The following is a 24,382-nucleotide window of genomic DNA, read 5'->3' on the forward strand; positions in this document are numbered from 1 at the left end:
ATTCTCGGGCGACTCTTTTCTCTGTATACATCAATGACGTCGCTCTGGAACGAATTGCAAAAATCACTGAAGCTGGAGTCTTATATCTCCCTCACAACTAGTAATTTAACAATTTTATTTGTATTCATGGATAACAAGTTTGTTATTAAGGCACATGGAAGTTCACATTTTTCTGATATATTTTTTTCCAAAAAACGCATTTTGATACAAATTCAGTTTATGTTCAAATGCTTCTCCTGTGAAGTAGTGATGTGCGGCATACGGCTAGTCACTTATGTTGAACCCTGATATGGCTATGCATAAGGACAACTCAGTGAATGCAATTTTTTCTTTTGAAATAGACTACATTTTCTTCATATTTATCTTTAGACGAGTCTAAAATAAATAATGGATTTATTGTGATGGTTTAGACTATATTAAATTGATTTATTAGACTTTTTTATTTTATTTATTGTTGATGTTCCAAAGGTCTGCATCAGTGGCTTATAAGCTATGAGTGGAAGCCAGGAGATACTAAATGTATTTATGTTAATTAACAGTCAATTACCGTGAGACCGGCAGTTATTTGCTTGACAATCACTGGCTCACAAAATGTCATGTCCGCCACAGCCCTAGCACCTGGATCTGCCCGAAATCAGAAATATCTTCCTCCATTAGTAAATCCATTAGATCCTCTCTGTCTGTCACTCGCTCCCTGCGCGCTGCTCGCTCTGCATGCGCTATGCTCATGGCGGCTCTGGGTCTTCGAGTATCCATAGCATCAGCTCCATTTGAGCTGCTTAATGACGAGACATGAGAGAGCAGTTAGCTGTTATCTCCTTTTCATCACTCTAAACTCAGATTTTCTGTTAAGTAATCTCTCTCCTCGCCCTAACCCGATGTATAATGTCGGTCTCTGGTCAGGTAGCAGAGGTCTACCTCAAAGGATAAGATTGAGCGCATTCCATTTTCCAAGGAGAGGGAAATACCAAGGTCCAAAAGAGATTTAAAGTTTCAGCAACAGCAGTAGAGAAAGAGAATTAAAAAAAAAACTTTAGCTGGAAACTCTCTCATGACCTGATTTTTTGTGCATCTGATTAAATCACCAGTTGCGGACAGTTTTTTTCTTTAACCCTCTCAAACAACCAAACAAGATAAAATGGCTCTGCCCATATTAGCCTGGGACTGTTTATGCGCCTGGTTCCTTTGGCCACTTTGGCCTTGGCCCAGTCCCCTGGCCTAGATACGCATGTGATTTTGAGCTTACTGTTCACAGCATCAGTCCCTCTCCAGAGCATATCTGGAACAAGGCAGGGCAGGGCAGGACCACATCTGGAGCTGAGCAGGCTTGTTACTGTAGGTCTCCAATGTGCATTGGTTTACTTTAGCACACTGCAATGATTTATTAGACATGGAGTCTTGAAAGTCGGTGAGCAGGACGCAAGCAGATACACACTTGACACTTAGGCATGCCCATGTTCGCACACTTACCAATTAATGCGCTCATCTATTCATGCACACGACACGCCAGATGCGGTTATGAACACAGACACAAACAGTACCAGTCAAAAGTTTGGACACACCTGCTCATTCAAGGCTTTTGCTTTATTTTTACTATTTTCTACATTGTAGAATAATAGTGAAGACATCAAAACTATTAACTAATACATATGGAATCATGTAGGAATTAAAAAAGTGTTAAACAAATCAACATATATTTTATATTTGAGATTATTCAAAGTAGCCACCCTTTGCCTTGATGACAGCTTTGCACACTCTTGGCATTCTCTCAACCAGCTTCACCTGGAATGCTTTTCCAACTGTCTTGAAGGAGTTCCCACAATATGCTTAGCATTTGTTGGGTGCTTTTCCTTCACTCTGTGGTCCAACTCATCCCAAACCATCTCAATTGGGTTGAGGTTGGGTGATTGTGGAGGCCAGGTCATCTGATGGAGCACTCCATCAGTCTCCTTCTTGGTAAAATAGCCCTTACACAATCTGGAGGTTTGTTGGGTCATTGTTCTGTTGAAAAATAAATTATAGTCCCACTAAGCGCAGACCAGATGGGATGGCGTATTGCTGCAGAATTCTGTTGTAGCCATGCTGGTTAATTGTGCCTTGAATTCTAAATAGATCACAGACAGTGTCACCAGCAAAGCACCGTCACACCTCCTCCTCCATGCTTCACGGTGGGAACCACACATGCAGAGATCATCCGTTCACCTACTCTGCGTCTCAGAAAGACAAGGCGATTGGAACCAAATATCTCAAATTTGGACAGGTATCTACTGTTCTAATATCCATTGCTCGTGTTTCTTGGCCCAAGCCAAGTCTCTTTTTCTTATTGGTGTCCTTTAGTAGTGGTTTCTTTGCAGCAATCCGACCATGAAGGCCTGATTCACGCAGTCTCCTCTGAACAGTTGATGTTGAGATGTGTCTGTTCACTCTGTGAAGTATTTATTTGGGCTGCAATTTCTGAGGTTCTGGTAACTAATGAATTTATCCTCTTCAGCAGACTATTCTACTGTGTAGAAAATAGTAAAATTAAGAAAAACCCTTGAATGAGTAGGTATGTCCAAACTTTTGACTCGTACTGTACGTACACACACACACCCAAATACACGTAAGCAAACTTGCAGGCATCCACGCATGTACAGCAGAATGATTGTTTTTGTGATCTTGTCATAAAATATCACTTGATACAGAATGCCCACTGGGCACAGTCAATTTAACGTCTATTCAATTTCACTGAAATGACGCGGAAACAATGTCGATTCAACCCGTGTGAACCATTGGGTGGCCTCTCCTCAATGCACACCTGTTGCCCTTACTCAATTATAATATTGGGTTACTCCATTTTACTCAGTGAAACGACTCAATGATCATGGTTCGAGGACTGTCTCTGAGACTAGGTTTAACATGTCTAGAACTCTTCATGCGATTAGGCTACCTGCCTGTGTCTGGTGACTGGTACGTAGTAGCTCTTCAGAGTCTGTATATACAGCCCACATTTGTAGTAATTTAATTGGGAGGTTGTCTGTAAGAGGTCAGGACCACCAAGTGCTTCTCTTTCCAATGATCTCATCTACATTCCTCCACTTTGAGCTCCCTTGGCTTTGTCTGTCACATAACTATCAAATATACTTTATTACCACCAGTAATCGATTTAAGTTTGAAATAACATTGACCATACAAAAAAACAAACATAGCACGTAGGACTGTATTCATTCCAACTGTTATCTAGATGTTTGCCACAAGTGTCCATCCTTTAGTTTTAGAAGACAAAAGTTAAGATATCCATTGCGTTCTTTTTATTTTCAGATGCAGATCCTGGACAAGTTCCCAGTGGAGGGAGGGCAGAAGGACCCCAAAAAGAGAATAATTCCCTTCTTACCAGGTGAGCATGCTGACAAAAACTGGTTTAATAAACGTTGTTTCCACATCATTTCGACCCCAAAAAATGTATGTGATGACATTTAATCAATGTGAAAAACGGATTTGATTTGCAAAAAGTCATCAACATCCTGGTCTTTTTTTCTTTAAACTTTTAACCTAAATCCAATGATGTGGTGTTTTTGTTGTTGATTTCACATTCAATCCACGTTAGTAGAAAACTGAAACAAATGTCAATCAAAACTAGATGTTGAACAGCAGCATTTTAGAGGTGGGGGTTTGACACCACATTGAAACAAAATGCAATGAAACGCAAGAACACACAGAAAGGACCTGCTTCTCTATCATTTGGTCTGTTCTAACATAGCACATTTCTAGTTTTTCCACGCTTCCAGCTGGCTGAATAAGGCTGTGGTGTGCTTGTAGCATGGCAGTAAGAGGCTAATTTGATAACCTCAGCATGCCCCAGAGGAGTGAAGAGTGCCATTGTCAGAGAGCTGCACAGCACTCAAACGTCTGGATAGTATTGTTTACACCACCCTGTAAAACCTAGCCAGGGAGTGGGCTCTATGCACTTCCTCACTCTAAAATAAACAGTCGTCTTACTGTTATCATGACAGACAGAGAGACAGAAAGACAGACACACTCACACATATTTTACATTTGTCTTTTTCATGAAATCTTGTCTCGAGTACCACATACTATTTAGAATAGGCCTACTACATAATATGTCAGACCGTTTCTTAAAAAGTCCACTGCCGAATGCCTGGGTCTGGGCTAGTGTTATGCCACCTGTTGGTACTTTTAGAAACAGCACATTCAATGACAACTTAAAGTTCTATATCTCTTTTACAGGTAAACTCTTATTTCGGCGAAGTCAAGTCAGAGACGTGGCTGTGAAAAGGTTGAAGCATCTTAATGACTACTGCAGAGTAAGAACCAAGTATCTTGTTTTTGTCTTTGCTGTAAATGATGTACTGCTTGCTGCTTTAAAGGCCAACTGCTCTTTAACTCTTCCCACCTGTGAACACACACACGAGACACCCACGTCAAACCACACCCTGAAACCAACCCATGTTTTAATTCAGTCATGGCCGCTAGCATTTCTCAATGAACCAAATCTTGAATTGAGGCCAAATCAGGAAGTGCAGTCACCCTTCAATGAATGGCAAGAAGTCTTTTTAATACTTATAGCCTACTACAGTGCCTTGCGAAAGTATTCGGCCCCCTTGAACTTTGCGACCTTTTGCCACATTTCAGGCTTCAAACATAAAGATATAAAACTGTATTTTTTTGTGAAGAATCAACAACAAGTGGGACACAATCATGAAGTGGAACGACATTTATTGGATATTTCAAACTTTTTTAACAAATCAAAAACTGAAAAATTGGGCGTGCAAAATTATTCAGCCCCCTTAAGTTAATACTTTGTAGCGCCACCTTTTGCTGCGATTACAGCTGTAAGTCGCTTGGGGTATGTCTCTATCAGTTTTGCACATCGAGAGACTGACATTTTTTCCCATTCCTCCTTGCAAAACAGCTCGAGCTCAGTGAGGTTGGATGGAGAGCATTTGTGAACAGCAGTTTTCAGTTCTTTCCACAGATTCTCGATTGGATTCAGGTCTGGACTTTGACTTGGCCATTCTAACACCTGGATATGTTTATTTTTGAACCATTCCATTGTAGATTTTGCTTTATGTTTTGGATCATTGTCTTGTTGGAAGACAAATCTCCGTCCCAGTCTCAGGTCTTTTGCAGACTCCATCAGATTTTCTTCCAGAATGGTCCTGTATTTGGCTCCATCCATCTTCCCATCAATTTTAACCATCTTCCCTGTCCCTGCTGAAGAAAACCAGGCCCAAACCATGATGCTGCCACCACCATGTTTGACAGTGGGGATGGTGTGTTCAGGGTGATGAGCTGTGTTGCTTTTACGTTTGCTTTTACGCCAAACATAACGTCTTGCATTGTTGCCAAAAAGTTCAATTTTGGTTTCATCTCGTCTCCCACCTCAGCTGTAGATCTCTGCAGTTCATCCAGAGTGATCATGGGCCTCTTGGCTGCATCTCTGATCAGTCTTCTCCTTGTATGAACTGAAAGTTTAGAGGGACGGCCAGGTCTTGGTAGATTTGCAGTGGTCTGATACTCCTTCCATTTCAATATTATCGCTTGCACAGTGCTCCGTGGGATGTTTAAAGCTTGGGAAATCTTTTTGTATCCAAATCCGGCTTTAAACTTCTTCACAACAGTATCTCGGACCTGCCTGGTGTGTTCCTTGTTCTTCATGATGCTCTCTGCGCTTTTAACGGACCTCTGAGACTATCACAGTGCAGGTGCATTTATAAGGAGACTTGATTACACACAGGTGGATTGTATTTATCATCATTAGTCATTTAGGTGAACATTGGATCATTCAGAGATCTTCACTGAACTTCTGGAGAGAGTTTGCTGCACTGAAAGTAAAGGGGCTGAATAACTTTGCACGCCCAATTTTTCAGTTTTTGGTTTGTTAAAAAAGTTTGAAATATCCAATAAATGTCGTTCCACTTCATGATTGTGTCCCACTTGTTGTTGATTCTTCACAAAAAAATACAGTTTTATATCTTTATGTTTGAAGCCTGAAATGTGGCAAAAGGTCGCAAAGTTCAAGGGGGCCGAATACTTTCGCAAGGCACTGTAAGTAGCCACATCTCACACGGTCCAGTCATTTCTTTAATAAATTGTTTAGTTTGAATGTCTTTGGAACATGTTTTCTACACCAGCAGCATTCACTGGAAAGTCTAGCTCAATTTTTTTTATTGTGGAAAAACCGAAACCTGCCGTGTGAGCTGTGAATGCAGAGCCTTGTGACAGAAAATGCTGAGTCTGAAAGAGTAAAGTTCTAACATGTAATTATCAGATTTACACCAAATATAAAGACTGTATGTCCCTAATTCAGTATCATATGCATCATATTCATTGTGTATGCAAATTGTTTATTTCGAAAGTACTTTTCAAAGCAGACACAGTTGTAGTCCTGTCAGAGAGGGTTCTGGTAGCTATCGTCCTCCATCTGCTTTCCTCTGTCTTATCCCTGCTCCGGGCTCTGATCCCTCTTCCTTCCCCTTCTCGTCTTCCTTACCTCCCCTTCATCCTCTGAGCTGCTGAGTAACAGGGCCTTACTGTAAACCAGGGTCCCCCAACTGGTTGGCCCGTGGGTGATTTTTATTTTCCTACAGGTTTTCTTTTTTTTTTTTTTTTTTTTTCTCCACAATTTCGTAGTATCCAATTGTTGTAGTAGCTACTATCTTGTCTCATCGCTACAACTCCCGTACGGGCTCGGGAGAGACGAAGGTTGAAAGTCATGCGTCCTCCGATACACAACCAACCAAGCCGGTGCTTCTTTAACACAGCGCACATCCAACCCGGAAGCCAGCCGCACCAATGCGCCGGAGGAAACACCGTGCACCTGGCCACCTTGGCTAGCGTACACTGCGCCCAGCCCGCTACAGGAGTCGCTGGTGCGCGATGAGACAAGGACACCCCTACCGACCAAGCCCTCCCTAACCCGGGTGACGCTAGGCCAATTGTGCGTCGCCCCACGGACCTCCCGGTCGCGGCCGGTTACGACAGAGCCTGGGCGCGAACCCAGGACTCTGATGGCACAGCTAGCGCTGCAGTACAGCGCCCTTAACACTGCGCCATCCGGGAGGCCCCCTACAGGTTTTCTTAGCAAAATAAATAACTAAATATGTATGTTTTTTAAGAAATGTATTTGTTGGACATAAAAGACTAAACCACCAGAAAAAGTATTCCCAAAGTATTCCCATGCATCATAGAGAGATATACACGCATGTGATCATATTCAAATGTAAGCAAGGTTTGAAATTATTAGATTTTAGTCAAATATTATATCTGTTTGGGCTTGCGGTGAATTTGCAGACTACAAATAATTTGTAATTATGTTTTGGTCCCATGACCATCCTCTCAAGAAATAATCGTCCCTTGGTTGATGATCCTAGTTGATGATCTGGTGATCTCACACACACACACAGTCCTTTTGTGATATAGTGGCTTCCACATATGGAGTCAGTCAGTTGATGAAATTCAGGGTACATGTGACCACATTAGCTGATAGTTATCTTGATGATGTGTTATGAAGTCTTGTCATTGTGAATAATCATTATACTATTTCACAATTATAATATTTTCCATCACTCTCCTTCTCGCCCTCCTTCCCTCTCTCCTTCTAGGCTGTGATGAGGCTCCCTAACCAGATCTCCCAGAGTGAGGAGGTGCTGAGTTTCTTTGAAACCAAGGCTGAGGACATCAACCCTCCTAAAGAGTGAGTTTCATTTACCTGGCGATCTCTCCCTACAGTATATTGTGTATTGTCAGGTTTTAAAGGGCATCTATTTCTCAATTTCTTGCTTTTTACCAGGTTCTTCATGTTGTACTTTTCAGTTGTACTTTAAGGTATCAAACACTGCCCCCAAGTACAACAATAAACATGTTTAATTTAGGTTAATATGATAATACAAAGGATATGTTTTATTTGCTCGTGTGTGTGTGTGTGCATGTGTCAGAGCACTGGCAGCTGGTGCAGACGTCTCTCACCCACACTGACATGTATTGATCTCCAAGTGACCTCATGTCACATAGATGATGGATGGTCAACCAGGCTCTGGGCTTTTATTAATGATGATACATGGGAGGTGACATCTGATCCCAGCGCAGTGCTTATTGTTCATTGGTATTATGGTGGTTAAGTTCAGGTCAGACAAGGCATTACTAGAATTAATGTATCATCCTCAGATTTATACCAGTAGGGTTTGGTATTTGATGTCAATGGACATTTGATAAGTGGAAACTTACATCTGCATTTAGTAATTTTTTTCTCCGAAGATTTGGCCATGTGTTGTAGGTTATTGTCCTGCTGAAAAGTGAATTCCTCTCCCAGTGTCAAGTGTAAAGCATACTAAAGCAGGTTTTTGTCCAGGATTTTCCATCCCATTCCTTTTTATCATTAAAACATCCTACTCTTTGCCTATGTCAAGCATACCATGATGCAGCCACCACCATGCTTGAAAATAAGCAGACAACCACTGGGCACAGATGTCAATTCAACGTCTATTCCACATTGGTTCAACATAATTTCATTGATTCAACCAGTGTGTGCCCAGTGGGCAGTTAAACATTGATGTGTTGTGTTGGATTTTCCCCAAAAGTATATTCCTTTGGTGTGCTTTTAAGCAGTATTACGTTAGTGCCTTGTTGCATACATGATTCATGTTTTGGAATATTTTATTCTGTATATTTGTATTCTTCTTTTCACTATGTCATTTAGGTAGGTCATTATTGTGGAGTCACTTCAATGTTGATCCATCCTCAGTTTTATCCCTTTACAGCCATTCAATTCTGTAGCTGTTTTAAAATCACCTTCCTTCCTGTCCTGCAGCTCAGTTCAGAAGGACGACTGTATCTTTGTTGTGTCTGGGTGTTTTACTATAACATCCACAGCATGATTATTAACTTGACCATGCTTAAAGAAATATAACATGTCTGATTTGCGAGAGGTACCAGGATTCTTGACTAAATGTAGTTGCTAAATTGTCCAATATAATTGTCCCAATACAATTTCCATTTTAATCCTTTAGCCTCAATGGAGAGTGGTGAAATGTTCGTCTTGAAGCATAGAAATCCAATGTCCAGTGTTTGATTCAATTAGAAAAATAGTAATACCTTTATTTGTCGTTCTTCTGTATACAAAAATGAATTTTGATCATTAAACTAAAGAAACAAACAGCATGGTTAACATGGTCTGGTATGGTCAAAAGACTTAATTGGAATTGAAAAACTGGATTGTTTGGAAAGATGCATAACCAAGGAACAAAGGACTCACGCGGCCTCAAGACTACAGGGTAGAAAAGACACACTTTGGTATGTAAAAGTAGTCTAACAAGTGCACACACTTTTTGATGGATAAATGGTTACATTTAAGTGTATGGCTACATTCATCATGCATACGTAAATCAAATCAAATCAAATCAGATTTTATTTGTCACATACACATGGTTAGCAGATGTTAATGCGAGTGTAGCGAAATGCTTGTGCTTCTAGTTCCGACAATGCAGTAATAACAAGTAATCTAACTAACAATTCCAAAACTACTGTCTTGTACACAGTGTAAGGGGATAAAGAATATGTACATAAGGATATATGAATGAGTGATGGTACAGAGCAGCATAGGCAAGATACAGTAGATGGTATCGGGTACAGTATGTACAATGAGATGAGTATGTAAACAAAGTGGCATAGTATAGTATAAAGTGGCTAGTGATACATGTATTACATAAGGATACCGTCGATGATATAGAGTACAGTATATACGTATGCGTATGAGATGAATAATGTAGGGTAAGTAACATTTATATAAGGTAGCATTGTTTAAAGTGGCTAGTGATATATTTACATCATTTCCCATCAATTCCCATTATTAAAGTGGCTGGAGTTGAGTCAGTGTCAGTGTGTTGGCAGCAGCCACTCAGTGTTAGTGGTGGCTGTTTAACAGTCTGATGGCCTTGAGATAGAAGCTGTTTTTCAGTCTCTCGGTCCCAGCTTTGATGCACCTGTACTGACCTCGCCTTCTGGATGATAGCGGGGTGAACAGGCAGTGGCTCGGGTGGTTGATGTCCTTGATGATCTTTATGGCCTTCCTGTGACATCGGGTGGTGTAGGTGTCCTGGAGGGCAGGTAGTTTGCCCCCGGTGATGCGTTGTGCAGACCTCACTACCCTCTGGAGAGCCTTACGGTTGAGGGCGGTGCAGTTGCCATACCAGGCGGTGATACAGCCCGCCAGGATGCTCTCGATTGTGCATCTGTAGAAGTTTGTGAGTGCTTTTGGTGACAAGCCGAATTTCTTCAGCCTCCTGAGGTTGAAGAGGCGCTGCTGCGCCTTCTTCACGATGCTGTCTGTGTGAGTGGACCAATTCAGTTTGTCTGTGATGTGTATGCCGAGGAACTTAAAACTTGCTACCCTCTCCACTACTGTTCCATCGATGTGGATAGGGGGGTGTTCCCTCTGCTGTTTCCTGAAGTCCACAATCATCTCCTTAGTTTTGTTGACGTTGAGTGTGAGGTTGTTTTCCTGACACCACACTCCGAGGGCCCTCACCTCCTCCCTGTAGGCCGTCTCATCGTTGTTGGTAATCAAGCCTACCACTGTTGTGTCGTCCGCAAACTTGATGATTGAGTTGGAGGCGTGCGTGGCCACGCAGTCGTGGGTGAACAGGGAGTACAGGAGAGGGCTCAGAACGCAACCTTGTGGGGCCCCAGTGTTGAGGATCAGCGGGGAGGAGATGTTGTTGCCTACCCTCACCACCTGGGGGCGGCCCGTCAGGAAGTCCAGTACCCAGTTGCACAGGGCGGGGTCGAGACCCAGGGTCTCGAGCTTGATGACGAGCTTGGAGGGTACTATGGTGTTGAATGCCGAGCTGTAGTCGATGAACAGCATTCTCACATAGGTATTCCTCTTGTCCAGATGGGTTAGGGCAGTGTGCAGTGTGGTTGAGATTGCATCGTCTGTGGACCTATTTGGGCGGTAAGCAAATTGGAGTGGGTCTAGGGTGTCAGGTAGGGTGGAGGTGATATGGTCCTTGACTAGTCTCTCAAAGCACTTCATGATGACGGATGTGAGTGCTACGGGGCGGTAGTCATTTAGCTCAGTTACCTTAGCTTTCTTGGGAACAGGAACAATGGTGGCCCTCTTGAAGCATGTGGGAACAGCAGACTGGTATAGGGATTGATTGAATATGTCCGTAAACACACCGGCCAGCTGGTCTGCGCATGCTCTGAGGGCGCGGCTGGGGATGCCATCTGGGCCTGCAGCCTTGCGAGGGTTAACACGTTTAAATGTCTTACTCACCTCGGCTGCAGTGAAGGAGAGACCGCATGTTTTCGTTGCCGGCCGTGTCAGTGGCACTGTATTGTCCTCAAAGCGGGCAAAAAAGTTATTTAGTCTGCCTGGGAGCAAGACATCCTGGTCCGTGACTGGGCTGGGTTTCTTCCTGTAGTCCGTGATTGACTGTAGACCCTGCCACATGCCTCTTGTGTCTGAGCCGTTGAATTGAGATTCTACTTTGTCTCTGTACTGGCGCTTAGCTTGTTTGATAGCCTTGCGGAGGGAATAGCTGCACTGTTTGTATTCGGTCATGTTACCAGACACCTTGCCCTGATTAAAAGCAGTGGTTCGCGCTTTCAGTTTCACACGAATGCTGCCATCAATCCACGGTTTCTGGTTAGGGAATGTTTTAATCGTTGCTATGGGAACGACATCTTCAACGCACGTTCTAATGAACTCGCACACCGAATCAGCGTATTCGTCAATGTTGTTATCTGACGCAATACGAAACATCTCCCAGTCCACGTGATGGAAGCAGTCTTGGAGTGTGGAGTCAGCTTGGTCGGACCAGCGTTGGACAGACCTCAGCGTGGGAGCCTCTTGTTTTAGTTTCTGTCTGTAGGCAGGGATCAACAAAATGGAGTCGTGGTCAGCTTTTCCGAAAGGGGGGCGGGGCAGGGCCTTATATGCGTCGCGGAAGTTAGAGTAACAATGGTCCAAGGTCTTTCCTCCCCTGGTTGCGCAATCGATATGCTGATAAAATTTGGGGAGTCTTGTTTTCAGATTAGCCTTGTTAAAATCCCCAGCTACAATGAATGCAGCCTCCGGATAAATTGTTTCCAGTTTGCAGAGAGTTAAATAAAGTTCGTTCAGAGCCATCGATGTGTCTGCTTGGGGGGGGATATATACGGCTGTGATTATAATTGAAGAGAATTCTCTTGGTAGATAATGCGGTCTACATTTGATTGTGAGGAATTCTAAATCAGGTGAACAGAAGGATTTGAGTTCCTGTATGTTTCTTTCATCGCACCATGTCACGTTAGTCATAAGGCATACGCCCCCGCCCCTCTTTTTACCAGAAAGATGTTTTTTCCTGTCTGCGCGATGCGTGGAGAAACCTGTTGGCTGCACCGCTTCGGATTGCGTCTCTCCAGTAAGCCACGTTTCCGTGAAGCAAAGAACGTTACAGTCTCTGATGTCCCTCTGGAATGCTACCCTTGCTCGGATTTCATCAACCTTGTTGTCAAGAGACTGGACATTGGCAAGAAGAATGCTAGGGAGTGGTGCGCGCTGTGCCCGTCTCCGGAGTCTGACCAGAAGACCGCCTCGTTTCCCTCTCTTTCGGAGTCGTTTTTTTGGGTCGCTGCATAGGATCCACTCCGTTGTCCTGTTTGTAAGGCAGAACACAGGATCCGCGTCGCGAAAAACATATTCTTGGTCGTACTGATGGTGAGTTGATGCTGATCTTATATTCAGTAGTTCTTCTCGACTGTATGTAATGAAACCTAAGATGACCTGGGGTACTAATGTAAGAAATAACACGTAAAAAAACAAAAAACTGCATAGTTTCCTAGGAACGCGAAGCGAGGCGGCCATCTCTGTCGGCGCCGGAAGTAACGTACAAAGTAATGGAAAGTTTTCTATTGGAGTGACTTATTTGGACAATGGATTGAATGCATAGAATCCGATTTCCAATCTCCGCTGCCTAATTCTTTGAATTGTGAATATGAATTATATAGTGGCACTGTTAAAAGGAGAGCAGTGCACCAGAGCGCTTATTGATCCATGTTCATGGTTGCATATTGAAATATAGGTATTATTCTGATAGCCTATTGAGGGAAGATGGTGGAAGAGAATTATACCAGTGCACACGGTGCTAGTGGAGGTGCCTTTATCAGAAAAGGACTTGGAAGTACGCTAGCCAAGGTGGCCAGGTGCACGGTGTTTCCTCCGGCGCATTGGTGCGGCTGGCTTCCGGGTTGGATGTGCGCTGTGTTAAAGAAGCAGCGGCTTGGTTGGTTGTGTATCGGAGGACGCATGACTTTCAACCTTCGTCTCTCCCGAGCCCGTACGGGAGTTGTAGCGATGAGACAAGATAGTAGCTACTACAACAATTGGATACTACGAAATTGGGGAGAAAAAGGGGTAAAATTCAAAAAAATATATATATAAAAAGAAAAAAAGAAAAGGACTTGGAAGGAGAAAGTTTCCCAAATGCGCAAATCCAGAAGGGGTAAACTGGGAAAGCTGACTCACAAAATGGACATATGGTGTTACTGATCTGATGACTGACAATAAGAATATTCAAGTTGTAATAAAGAAATGTTGAATGGATTCAAATAATTTATTGATTCCTATCATCACATGATACCTGAGGATGAAATAAAAAAATGATATGTTGAATTGGTATGAACCCAAATGGCAGCATATTAAGACATTTCTTGTTACTGTGTCCCAATGGATCTCAGGTGCAGCCCCAGTACCAGAGAAACCTGATGAATGCACTGATGAGAAAGATGATATTAAACCTACTGACAGTGTGTCCCAATCCTCCAGCCGCAGGTCTAACAGGAGTTCACGCTCAGGTGTATCCTCCACATCCTCAGCCTGCATCCGACCAGAGGCTGAAAGAGCAGCATTAATAATAATGGCTGCTGCTCTCAAGTTCAAACACCATTTAGAGGATAAGGAGGAAGAATTAAACCAACAAAAGATGGAACTGAGGAAAATAAGGGAGACTCTAGAGCTGCAAACTGAAATAGCAAGAAAGAAAGGCCAACTCAACAACAATAGATAGCATGAATGACTGCTTTGAGCAAATTGTAGAGAGATACAGGATCTTAGACCTTGCATTTCACATAGGGCAGAGGGGCACATCTGCCAGACATGTATTAAGTGTGCGTCCCAAAGAAGGACCCCAATTCATTGAGCACATTGACATTCAAACAGCCCAGGCTCACAGTGTTTCAGCTCAATCAGAACAGTCAGGACACAGTGTGATTCAGACAGCAGCTCATAGAGAGCACACTGCTGCACAAGACTCTAACCCAAGTCTGCAGGCCTATACAGGACAAGGTACCTCTGTGCTGACCAACTCAGGGCCACGGGGAGAACAGGCAAGACTTTCCAATTCACAGGACGGTGCTCAGGACATTTCACCGGAAAAAATAGAAAAAATATAGGAAAAATTGGAAAACCCTCTCATCACCGTTCTCCAAACCTCCAGATGAGCTTCAATGCCATACAACTCTGCTTTTGTGGCCTCCAGCTGCTCTTAAATGCAAGTAAAACTAAATGCATGCTCTTCAACCGATCGCTGCCTGCACCTGCCCGCCCGTCCAGCATCACTACTCTGGACGGTTCTGACTTAGAATATGTGGACAACTACAAATACCTAGGTGTCTGGTTAGACTGTAAACTCTCCTTCCAGACTCACATTAAGCATCTCTAATCCAAAATTAATTCTAGAATCGGCTTCCTATTTCGCAAAACAAAGCATCCTTCACTCATGCTGCCAAACATACACTCGTAAAACGGACTATTCTACCGATCCTTGACTTCGGCAATGTAATTTATAAAATAACCTTCAACTCTCTACTCAGCAGATTGGATGCAGTCTATCACAGTGCCATCCTTTTTGTCACCATAGCCCCATATACTACCCACCACTGTGACCTGTATGCTCTCGTTGGCTGGACCTCTCTTCATATTCGTTGCCAAACCCACTGGCTCCAGTTCATCTATAAGTCTTTGCTAGGTAAAGCCCCGCCTTATCTCAGCTCACTGGTCACCATAGCAGCACCCACCCATAGCACACGCTCTAGCAGGTATATTTCACTGGTCACCCCCAAAGCCTATTCCTCCTTTGGCTGCCAATGACCTTTTCTTCCAGTTATCTGCTGCCAATGACTGGAACAAATGGCAAAAATCACTGAAGCTGGAGACTCATATCTCCCTCACTAACTTTAAGCATCAGCTGTCAGAGCAGCTCACAGATCACTGCACCTGTACATAGCCCATCTGTAAATAGCCTTTCCAACTACCTCATCCCCATATTTTTTATTTTTTATTTTTTTAAATGCTCCTCTGCACCCCAGTATCTCTACTTGCACATTAATTTTCTGCACATCTATCACTGCAGTGTTTAATTGCTAAATTGTAATTACTTCACCACTATGGCCTATTTATTGCCTTACCTCCCTAATCTTACCTCATTTGCACACGCTGTATATAGATTTTTTTCCTATTTTTTTATTGACTATAAGTTTGTTTATTCCATGTGTAACTCTATGTTGTTGTTTGTGTCGCACTGCTTTGCTTTATCTTGGCCAGGTCGCAGTTGTAAATGAGAACTTGTTCTCAACTGGCCTACCTGGTTAAATAAAGGGGAAATAAAAAATATATAATCATTTAAAAAAACGACAGCATCAAGTTACTGCTATGTTAGTCAAACAGCAACATCATTCCTTTCTGCCACCCAGAGACATAGAACGTATTTTAATCATACTTTGTAACGCAACAAAATGTGAACAAATCCAAAGGGTGCCCACTGTATTTGTTGTAGTCATATGCTAATTTCTAAGACTGAAAGCAACTGGACTGTTGCAATTGCCTTCCCCCCACTGCCCTCTATTGGTTTAGTAACCTTAATGCACCACTCAAGCAGTATACAGAAACCAGAAATACAGGAGCTTTACTACCACAAGAGGGAGCCACCTAATATGTTTCTGAACAAGGGTTTTACAGTAACACAATACATTGAGTGACGCACAGAACATACAATAAGTTAGAGTTTGAGTAAATGTAGGCCAAAAAGCAGATATGCTGACTTCTGACATTGAGCTAACAAACTCATCTGACCATAGTACTATACTGAAGAAAAGTATAAACGCAACATGTAAAGTGTTCGTCCCATGTTTCATGAGCTGAAATAAAAGATCTTCCATACACACAAAAAGCTTATTTCTCTCATATTTTGCGCACACATTTGTTTACATCCTTTGCCAAGATAATCCATCCACCTGGCAGGTGTGGCATATCAAGACGCCGATTAAACAGCATGATCATTACACAGGTACACCTTGTGCTGGGGACAATAAAAGGCCACTAAAATGTGCGGTTTTGTCACACAACACAATGCCACAGATGTCTCAAGTTGAGGGAGTGTGCCACTGGCATGCTGACTATAGGAATATCCACCAGAGCTATTGCCAGAGAATTGAGTCTTAATTTCTCTACCATAAGCCGCCTCAAACGTTGTTTTAGCGAATTTGGCAGTACATCCAACCAGCCTGACAATCGCAGACCACGTGTAACCACGCCAGCACAGAACCTTCACATCTGGCTTCTTCACCTGCGGGATCATCTGAGACCAGTCAACCGGACAGCTGATGAACCTGAGGAGTATTTCTGTCTGTAATAAAGCCCTTTTGTGGGGACAAACTCATTCTGATTGGCTGGGCCTGGCTCCCCAGTGAGTAGGCCTGTCTCCCAAGTGGGTGGTTCTATGCCCTCCCAGGCCCACCATGGCTGCGCCCCTGCCCAGTCATGGGAAATTGATAGACTAGGGCCTAATTAATTTATTCCAATTGACTGATTTCAGTAAAATAGTTGAAATTATTGCATGTTGAGTGTTTATTTTTGTTCAGTGTATTTACCTTCACTGACATGGATTCAGTAACTCCATTGTCTAGGGCAGGGTTCCCCAATAGGTGGCCCGCGGGTGATTTATTTGACCCCCACAAGATTTCTGAGCAAAAATAAATAAATACAATTAATTGTTGGACATAAAATATTGTAAAATCACCAGGAAATCAGCTCAAATTGATTTAAATGTAGGAAATCTGTTCCCAAATATTCCCATGGATAATTAAATATGCTTTTCTGATCGTACCCCAATGTAATCAAAGTTTGAAATGATTCCGTTTGTGTCAAATACTATATATTTTTGCGATTCTTGCGGTCAATTTGAGGAGTACAAATGATTTATAACTACCTTCCGACCATTCGCTCATGGAAAAATAGGCCCACAGCTGAATGTAACTGGGGACCCCTTGTCTAGGGGCTTTTGCTTAATTGGAAAGGAAGGTGTCATTGACTCTATACCTCATTGACTCTGTAATGCATGCTTGTCTTCACTTATCAACCCCCTCCTCCCTCAACCGCACACACTGCATGATTCTGTGGGTAGGTCAACTCTCCATTGATTATAATGACTTCCTGTCCAATTACTTTTGACCTCGAACCAGGGGTTACTCATGCAGGGGGCAGACTATGGTTACGGACAGCAGTATTTGTTTACCATATACCTCGAGTGGACTCAGTCTCTTGGCTGAAACCCAACTGGCTGAAAACTGTGTGCAAAATACTAATATCTCACACATTCCATGTCTAATGGGCCCACCAACAAAGACTGAGCTGCAGTCAGATACAAACAGCTGGTTATTCTCAGCTCAGGATGGGCCCATACAGATTCAGATTTAATTATACGTTTAAAACCTCCACCCATACATTGAATGTTTGTGTGTGTGATGGTGTGCATTAGGGAGAGAGTGATGAGAGACGATTGTTTCGAGCTTGTATATGTGTGTGTGTGTGTGTGTGTGTGTGTACTATATGTCTATGCCCTTTCCAGTCAGCAAAAGGTTCACTTCACTGCAGAAAGCACTAGCACACTGTCTTAACATGTTAATAGTGTTTGGACATATTTCTCCCCTCAACTTCCCCACATCTATTCGATTTTACTGTTGGTAGGAGTGTGTTGAGCCAGAGAGTGTGCGCACATTCCTCTCCTGGGAAGTGTATTATTCCAGCTCTGAGGTACGGGTTACTCGCAAGCCTGGCCGATCCAGCATCCCCCGGTCCCCCCACCCCAACTTTCTACCCCCAAAGCTCCCCAGCCCCTCTAGCCCACCCTCAGACCTCCATGGTAATGCGTTTCATATGCCACTACGGCCCAGAACCATAAACAGCTAGCTCCAGAGGCCAGCAGCCCAACCGTCCAACAGAACAGCTCTATTCTCCTGAGTGGCCCTCAGGAAAGAATTGGCTGAAGTGGTGTAGTGATTCTTGATGTGTACAGTATGTTAGGGAGAGGGGTTGCGTTTAAAATAGGCGTACAACTGGAACTTATACTGTAGCTGCATACTGTAACCTTAACTACATCAACTACCTCAACATACAAATTATGAATCAACTATAAATTAGCTACTTATTAGTACTTAGCTTGTTCCATATCAGTAAAATGTGTCCTCTTTAGGTCACTAAGTCAGGATAAACTTTAATTAAGTGGTTCCAAAAAGCTATTGTTCATTTGTGATAGGGTACAAGTCGTCTTGCTTAGAATGTTTGTGGGTTGTTTTTTTTTTTGCAACACAAACATACTATGTCGGCTGGGAATCAAAACGAGCTGGATATACGATTATTTCATCTCTCACCCTTGATAATCTAAAATTATAAAATGTTTACAGTAGGAGTGTTATAGTTGTTATTCAGTAGTGTACAGGCATCTCATCTGGATCTAATGTTTAGAATATGCATGCATGTATGTAGATTCCATGTAACAGTTAGTGGCAATTTGTAACTTTTTGGGCAACCTGACCAAATTCACATAGAAATGTGAGTTATAGATTTAGGTAGATCTGTTGTTCTATGTGTGCTATTTCTATGATTCCCGTTCTTAAGTCTTTTACTTTCGGTTTTGTACAGCTGAAACAACACATTTTTGGGGTTATGGAAAATACACTATATTTCACAGAGGTTTAGATGGTACAATGATTATCTACACTATAATAGCTTATTTTGTAACAGACTGAAATTAGGCGAACTATTCGAGTTTTAGCAACCAGGAAATGGCGGAGCATTTCTGCATAGTGCAACTTTAAATGGAAGTGTTTTTTCAACTGATTGTGTTGTTATTTTAAAATTACTTAAGATGTAATGAGTGCCAAGGTAACTATTTACATGTCTCTTAAGGCACCATATAAAATATGACTGCCTAGTTGTGTGTTTCAGAAAATTACTCTGAATATTCAGGACTCCTGAGTGGTGCAGCCGTCTAATGCTAGAGGTGTCACTACAGACCCTGGTTCGATTCCAGGCAGTATCATAACCAGCCGTGTTTGGGAGTCTCCGGGAGGTGCACAATTGGTCCAGCGTTGTTAGGGTTTGGACGGGGTATGCTGTCATTGTAAATAAGAATGTATTATTAATTGACTTGCCTAGTTAAATGATAAATACAAAATATTGCGAGGTACCCCAGCAGGTACATTTGGTTGTGGGAATGTACGTTTTTGGTTTCCCATTGGTTCTGAGAACGAGGCCTTAAGTTTCCTGACTGGTAAAACTGAAGGTTTTTTTAAACGTTCTGAGAACGGTAGTGAACATTTTGCCTGTTCTGGGAACGTACATTTTTAGATTGCAGGCAGGTTCTGAGAATGTCTTACTATGGACCCTGAAAGCTTTCATGGGAGGCTAAATTAACATTCTGAGATCAGACATCATAGGTTATTTGAGAACGGACATAGGTTATTTGAGAAAATGTTTCAATAACTCTTAGCTTAGTTTAACTGTTTTGAAATCCAAGCACAGATATAACACATGGAAATTAATTAGCTTAGGCATTAATCATGCATACACATTTCTTTTTTTCTAGTGGCACCGCGTCAGTGAAATTTGAACCTATTATTTTCTGTTCTTTATCTATGAAATTAGTCCACTGCGCTACCAGGATGGAGCTAGCATACCATGTTTTTTTAACTGTCCATTTTAGTCTATTCAAACACCCTATTTCAAAGGAAACGAGCACTCATTAAGATCAGGCGTGTCCATTTCATTGCAGTGTTCTCTCTCACTGACACACACACATTGCACACACAAACACATACCCAACATTCACCAATAAACATACTCAAATCAAAAAACACTCACTTTCTCTCACTCTTTCTTACACATACTGTACACACAGCAATCTCCCTCTATCTATCTCCCTCATTCTCCCTCTCTCTCTCTGGCTTGCTCTGTGTGGGGTGCCTGTCTGTGTGTGTGCATTCTTAATCAGGGTTAGGCTGGTAGCTGGTAGGGTACAGAGTCCTGTGTGGGACAACATGCTCCTGCTTTGCCCTGGCTCCCTGTCACACACTTACCATGACTCTCTGGTGTTGCTTCTTTTTCAGGGACTATGGGGGATCCACCAAACACAAATCAGGTAAGACAAATCACCTCCCAGCTAGCACATAACGTTCTGAGAACCATCCCATCTAGCACATACTGTTCTGAGAACCATATGTTTCTTAGAGTTTGGTGAGAGCATGTGTGTGCTATGGCTATTTTGCATGCAACGTTCCCACAAAGTTCTGTGAATGGTTCAGGACAGCCAGCACATAACGTTCTGAGAACCGTATGTTTCTAAGGTGGGAATTTCAGTACTTCAGTATAGCATTTTCTGCAGGTTTAAAGTCATGTTCTCAGAACACAATGAAACATTTCCATAAAACCACAAGAAACCATTAGTAACGTTCAAAGATCATTCTAAGAATGTTATTTAAAAACAGCATCAACAAAACTCCAACATGTAAAAACAGCATCAACAACAGCATCAAAAACAGCCTCAACAAAACTCCACCATGTAAAAACAGCATCAACAACAGCATCAAAAACAGCCTCAACAAAACTCCACCATGTAAAAACAATTATGGAATCAACGGCGGATGTTTTCTTTTTTAAAATTGGGGCTATGAACGTCTATTACAAATCATTCTGACAGGACTTTGAAAGTATATCAATCTGAAGGAAGTATGGTTTGAAGTGAAATGCATCAAACTTATTGGTAAATTCAGAAAATCATCAGGCAATAATTTTGTATGATCTTCTGTGTAGATGTCATGTACTGTCATGTTGTCTTGTCTCTGTCCTTTCCCTTCACCCTGTCTCCCTCTGCTGGTCGTGTTAGGTTACCTTTTCTCCCCCGCTTTCCCCCAGCTGTCCCTTGTCTCCTCTAACTACCCATTCACCCCGTTCCCCACCTGTTCCCTTTTTCCCTCTGATTAGGTCCCTATATCTCTCTCTGTTTCTGCTCCTGTCCTTGTCGGATTCTTGTTTGTTTGTGTCATTCATGCCTGAACCAGACTGTCGTCATGTTTGCTGTAACCTTGTCCTGTCCTGTCGGAATCTGCCGGTCCATCTGAGCCTACCTATGTTTGGTAATTAAAGAAGCTCTGTTTAAGTTGATTCGCTTTTGGGTCCTCATTCACGCACCGTAACAGAAGAATCCGACCAAGAATGGACCCAGCGACTTCGGATCCTCTCCACTCAGCCGTCGAGATCCAGGGAGCGATGCTAGGCAGACACAAGCAGGAATTGTCTGCTGCTCGACATGCCGTTGAGACCCTGGCCACCCAAGTCTCCAACCACACAGAACAGGTTCACCATCTCCGCCTCGATCCACCGGCCACTTCCAGGGCTTTCGAATCTCCGGAGCCCAGAATCAATAACCCGCCGTGTTACTCTGGGGAGCCCACTGAATGCCGCTCGTTCCTCACCCAGTGTGATATTGTGTTTTCTCTCCAGCCCAACACTTACTCCAGGAGCACTGCTCGTGTCGCCTACGTCATATCTCTCCTTATTGGACGGGCTCGTGAGTGGGGCACGGCAATCTGGGAGGCAAGGGCTGAGTGTACTAACCAGTATCAAGACTTTAAGGAGGAGATGATACGGGTTTTTGATCGATCTGTTTTTGGGGAGGAGGCTTCCAGGGCCCTGTCTTCCCTATGTCAAGGCAATCGATCCATAACAGACTACTCTATTGAGTTTCGCACTCTTGCTGTCTCCAGTGGCTGGAACGAGCCGGCCTTGCTCGCTCGTCTTCTGGAGGGTTTCCGCGCAGAGGTAAAGGATGAGATTCTCTCCCGGGAGGTTCCTTCCAGCGTGGATTCCTTGATTGAACTCGCTATTCGCATTGAGCGACGGGTTGATCTTCGTCACCGAGCTCGTGGAAAGGAGCTCGCGCTCTCCGTCGCCTCCCTCTCCGCATCACTACCATCTTCCTCTGCCGGCTCGGGTGCTGAGTCCATGCAGCTGGGAGGTATCCGCATCTCGACTGAGGAGAGGGAACGGAGAATCACCAACCGCCTCTGTCTCTATTGCGGTTCCGCTGGTCATTTTGTCACTTCATGTCCAGTAAAAGGCCAGAGCTCGTCAGTAAGCGGAGGGCTACTGGTGAGCGCTACTACTCCTGTCTCTCCTTCAAGATCCTGCACTACCTTGTCGGTCCATCTACGCTGGACCGGTTCGTCAGCTTCCTGCAGTGCCTTAATAGACTCTGGGGCGGAGGGCTGTTTTATGGACGAGACCTGGGCTCGGGAACATGACATTCCTCTCAGACAGTTAAAGGAGCCCACGGCCTTGTTCGCCCTGGATGGTAGTCCTCTCCCCAGGATTCAGCGTGAGACGCTACCTTTAACCCTCACTGTTTCTGGTAATCATAGTGAAACCATTTCTTTTTAAATTTTTCGTTCACCTTTTACACCTGTTGTTTTGGGCCATCCCTGGCTAGTTTGTCATAATCCTTCCATTAATTGGTCTAGTAATTCTATCCTCTCCTGGAACGTCTCTTGTCATGTGAAATGTTTAATGTCTGCTATCCCTCCTGTTTCCTCTGTCTCTTCTTCACAGGAGGAGCCTGGTGATTTGACAGGGGTGCCGGAGGAATATCACGATCTGCGCACGGTGTTCAGTCGGTCCAGGGCCACCTCTCTTCCTCCACACCGGTCGTATGATTGTAGTATTGATCTCCTTCCGGGAACCACCCCCCCCCGGGGTAGACTATACTCTCTGTCGGCTCCCGAACGTAAGGCTCTCGAAGATTATTTGTCTGTAGCTCTTGACGCCGGTACCATAGTCCCCTCCTCCTCTCCCGCCGGAGCGGGGTTTTTTTTTGTCAAGAAGAAGGACGGGTCTCTGCGCCCCTGCATAGATTATCGAGGGCTGAATGACATAACAGTGAAGAATCGTTATCCGCTTCCTCTTATGTCTTCAGCCTTCGAGATCCTGCAGGGAGCCAGGTTTTTCACTAAGTTGGACCTTCGTAACGCTTACCATCTCGTGCGCATCAGGGAGGGGGACGAGTGGAAGACGGCGTTTAACACTCCGTTAGGGCACTTTGAATACCGGGTTCTTCCTTTCGGCCTCGCTAACGCTCCAGCTGTCTTTCAGGCATTAGTCAATGATGTCCTGAGAGACATGCTGAACATCTTTGTTTTCGTTTACCTTGACGATATCCTGATTTTTTCACCGTCACTCCAGATTCATGTTCAGCACGTTCGACGTGTCCTCCAGCGCCTTTTAGAGAATTGTCTTTTTGTGAAGGCTGAGAAGTGCACTTTTCATGCCTCCTCCGTCACATTTCTCGGTTCTGTTATTTCCGCTGAAGGCATTAAGATGGATCCCGCTAAGGTCCAAGCTGTCATTGATTGGCCCGTCCCTAAGTCACGCGTCGAGCTGCAGCGCTTTCTCGGCTTCGCGAACTTCTATCGTCGTTTCATCCGTAATTTCGGTCAGGTGGCAGCTCCTCTCACAGCCCTTACTTCTGTCAAGACGTGCTTTAAGTGGTCCGTTTCCGCCCAGGGAGCTTTTGATCTCCTCAAGAATCGTTTTACATCCGCTCCTATCCTTGTTACACCTGACGTCTCTAGACAGTTCATTGTCGAGGTTGACGCGTCAGAGGTGGGAGTGGGAGCCATCCTTTCTCAGCGCTCCCTCTCTGACGACAAGGTCCACCCATGCGCGTATTTTTCTCATCGCCTGTCGCCGTCGGAACGTAACTATGATGTGGGTAACCGCGAACTGCTCGCCATCCGGTTAGCCCTAGGCGAATGGCGACAGTGGTTGGAGGGGGCGACCGTTCCTTTTGTCGTTTGGACTGACCATAGGAACCTTGAGTACATCCGTTCTGCCAAACGACTTAATGCGCGTCAGGCGCGTTGGGCGCTGTTTTTCGCTCGTTTCGAGTTCGTGATTTCTTATCGTCCGGGCTCTAAGAACACCAAGCCTGATGCTTTGTCTCGTCTCTTCAGTTCTTCAGTAGCCTCCACTGACCCCGAGGGGATTCTCCCTGAGGGGCGTGTTGTCGGGTTG

General features: G+C 43.7%; 1 protein-coding gene across 2 annotated transcripts in view; it reads left to right on the top strand.

The window, feature by feature from the left end:
• Window positions 1–24,382, top strand: part of LOC110502474 (SH3 and PX domain-containing protein 2A) — a 100,007-nt gene that overhangs the window by 21,078 nt on the left and 54,547 nt on the right. For both annotated transcript variants that reach the window (XM_036959993.2, XM_036959992.2), the window contains exons 3-6: window positions 3,301–3,376; window positions 4,228–4,304; window positions 7,605–7,696; window positions 20,425–20,456. In XM_036959993.2, coding sequence (XP_036815888.2) covers window positions 3,301–3,376; window positions 4,228–4,304; window positions 7,605–7,696; window positions 20,425–20,456 — 277 coding nt within the window. The remainder of the gene's footprint in view (window positions 1–3,300; window positions 3,377–4,227; window positions 4,305–7,604; window positions 7,697–20,424; window positions 20,457–24,382) is intronic.

This window comes from Oncorhynchus mykiss, chromosome 23 (assembly GCF_057628025.1).
Source record: "Oncorhynchus mykiss isolate SJ-2025 chromosome 23, ASM5762802v1, whole genome shotgun sequence".
NCBI classification, from domain to species: domain Eukaryota; kingdom Metazoa; phylum Chordata; class Actinopteri; order Salmoniformes; family Salmonidae; genus Oncorhynchus; species Oncorhynchus mykiss.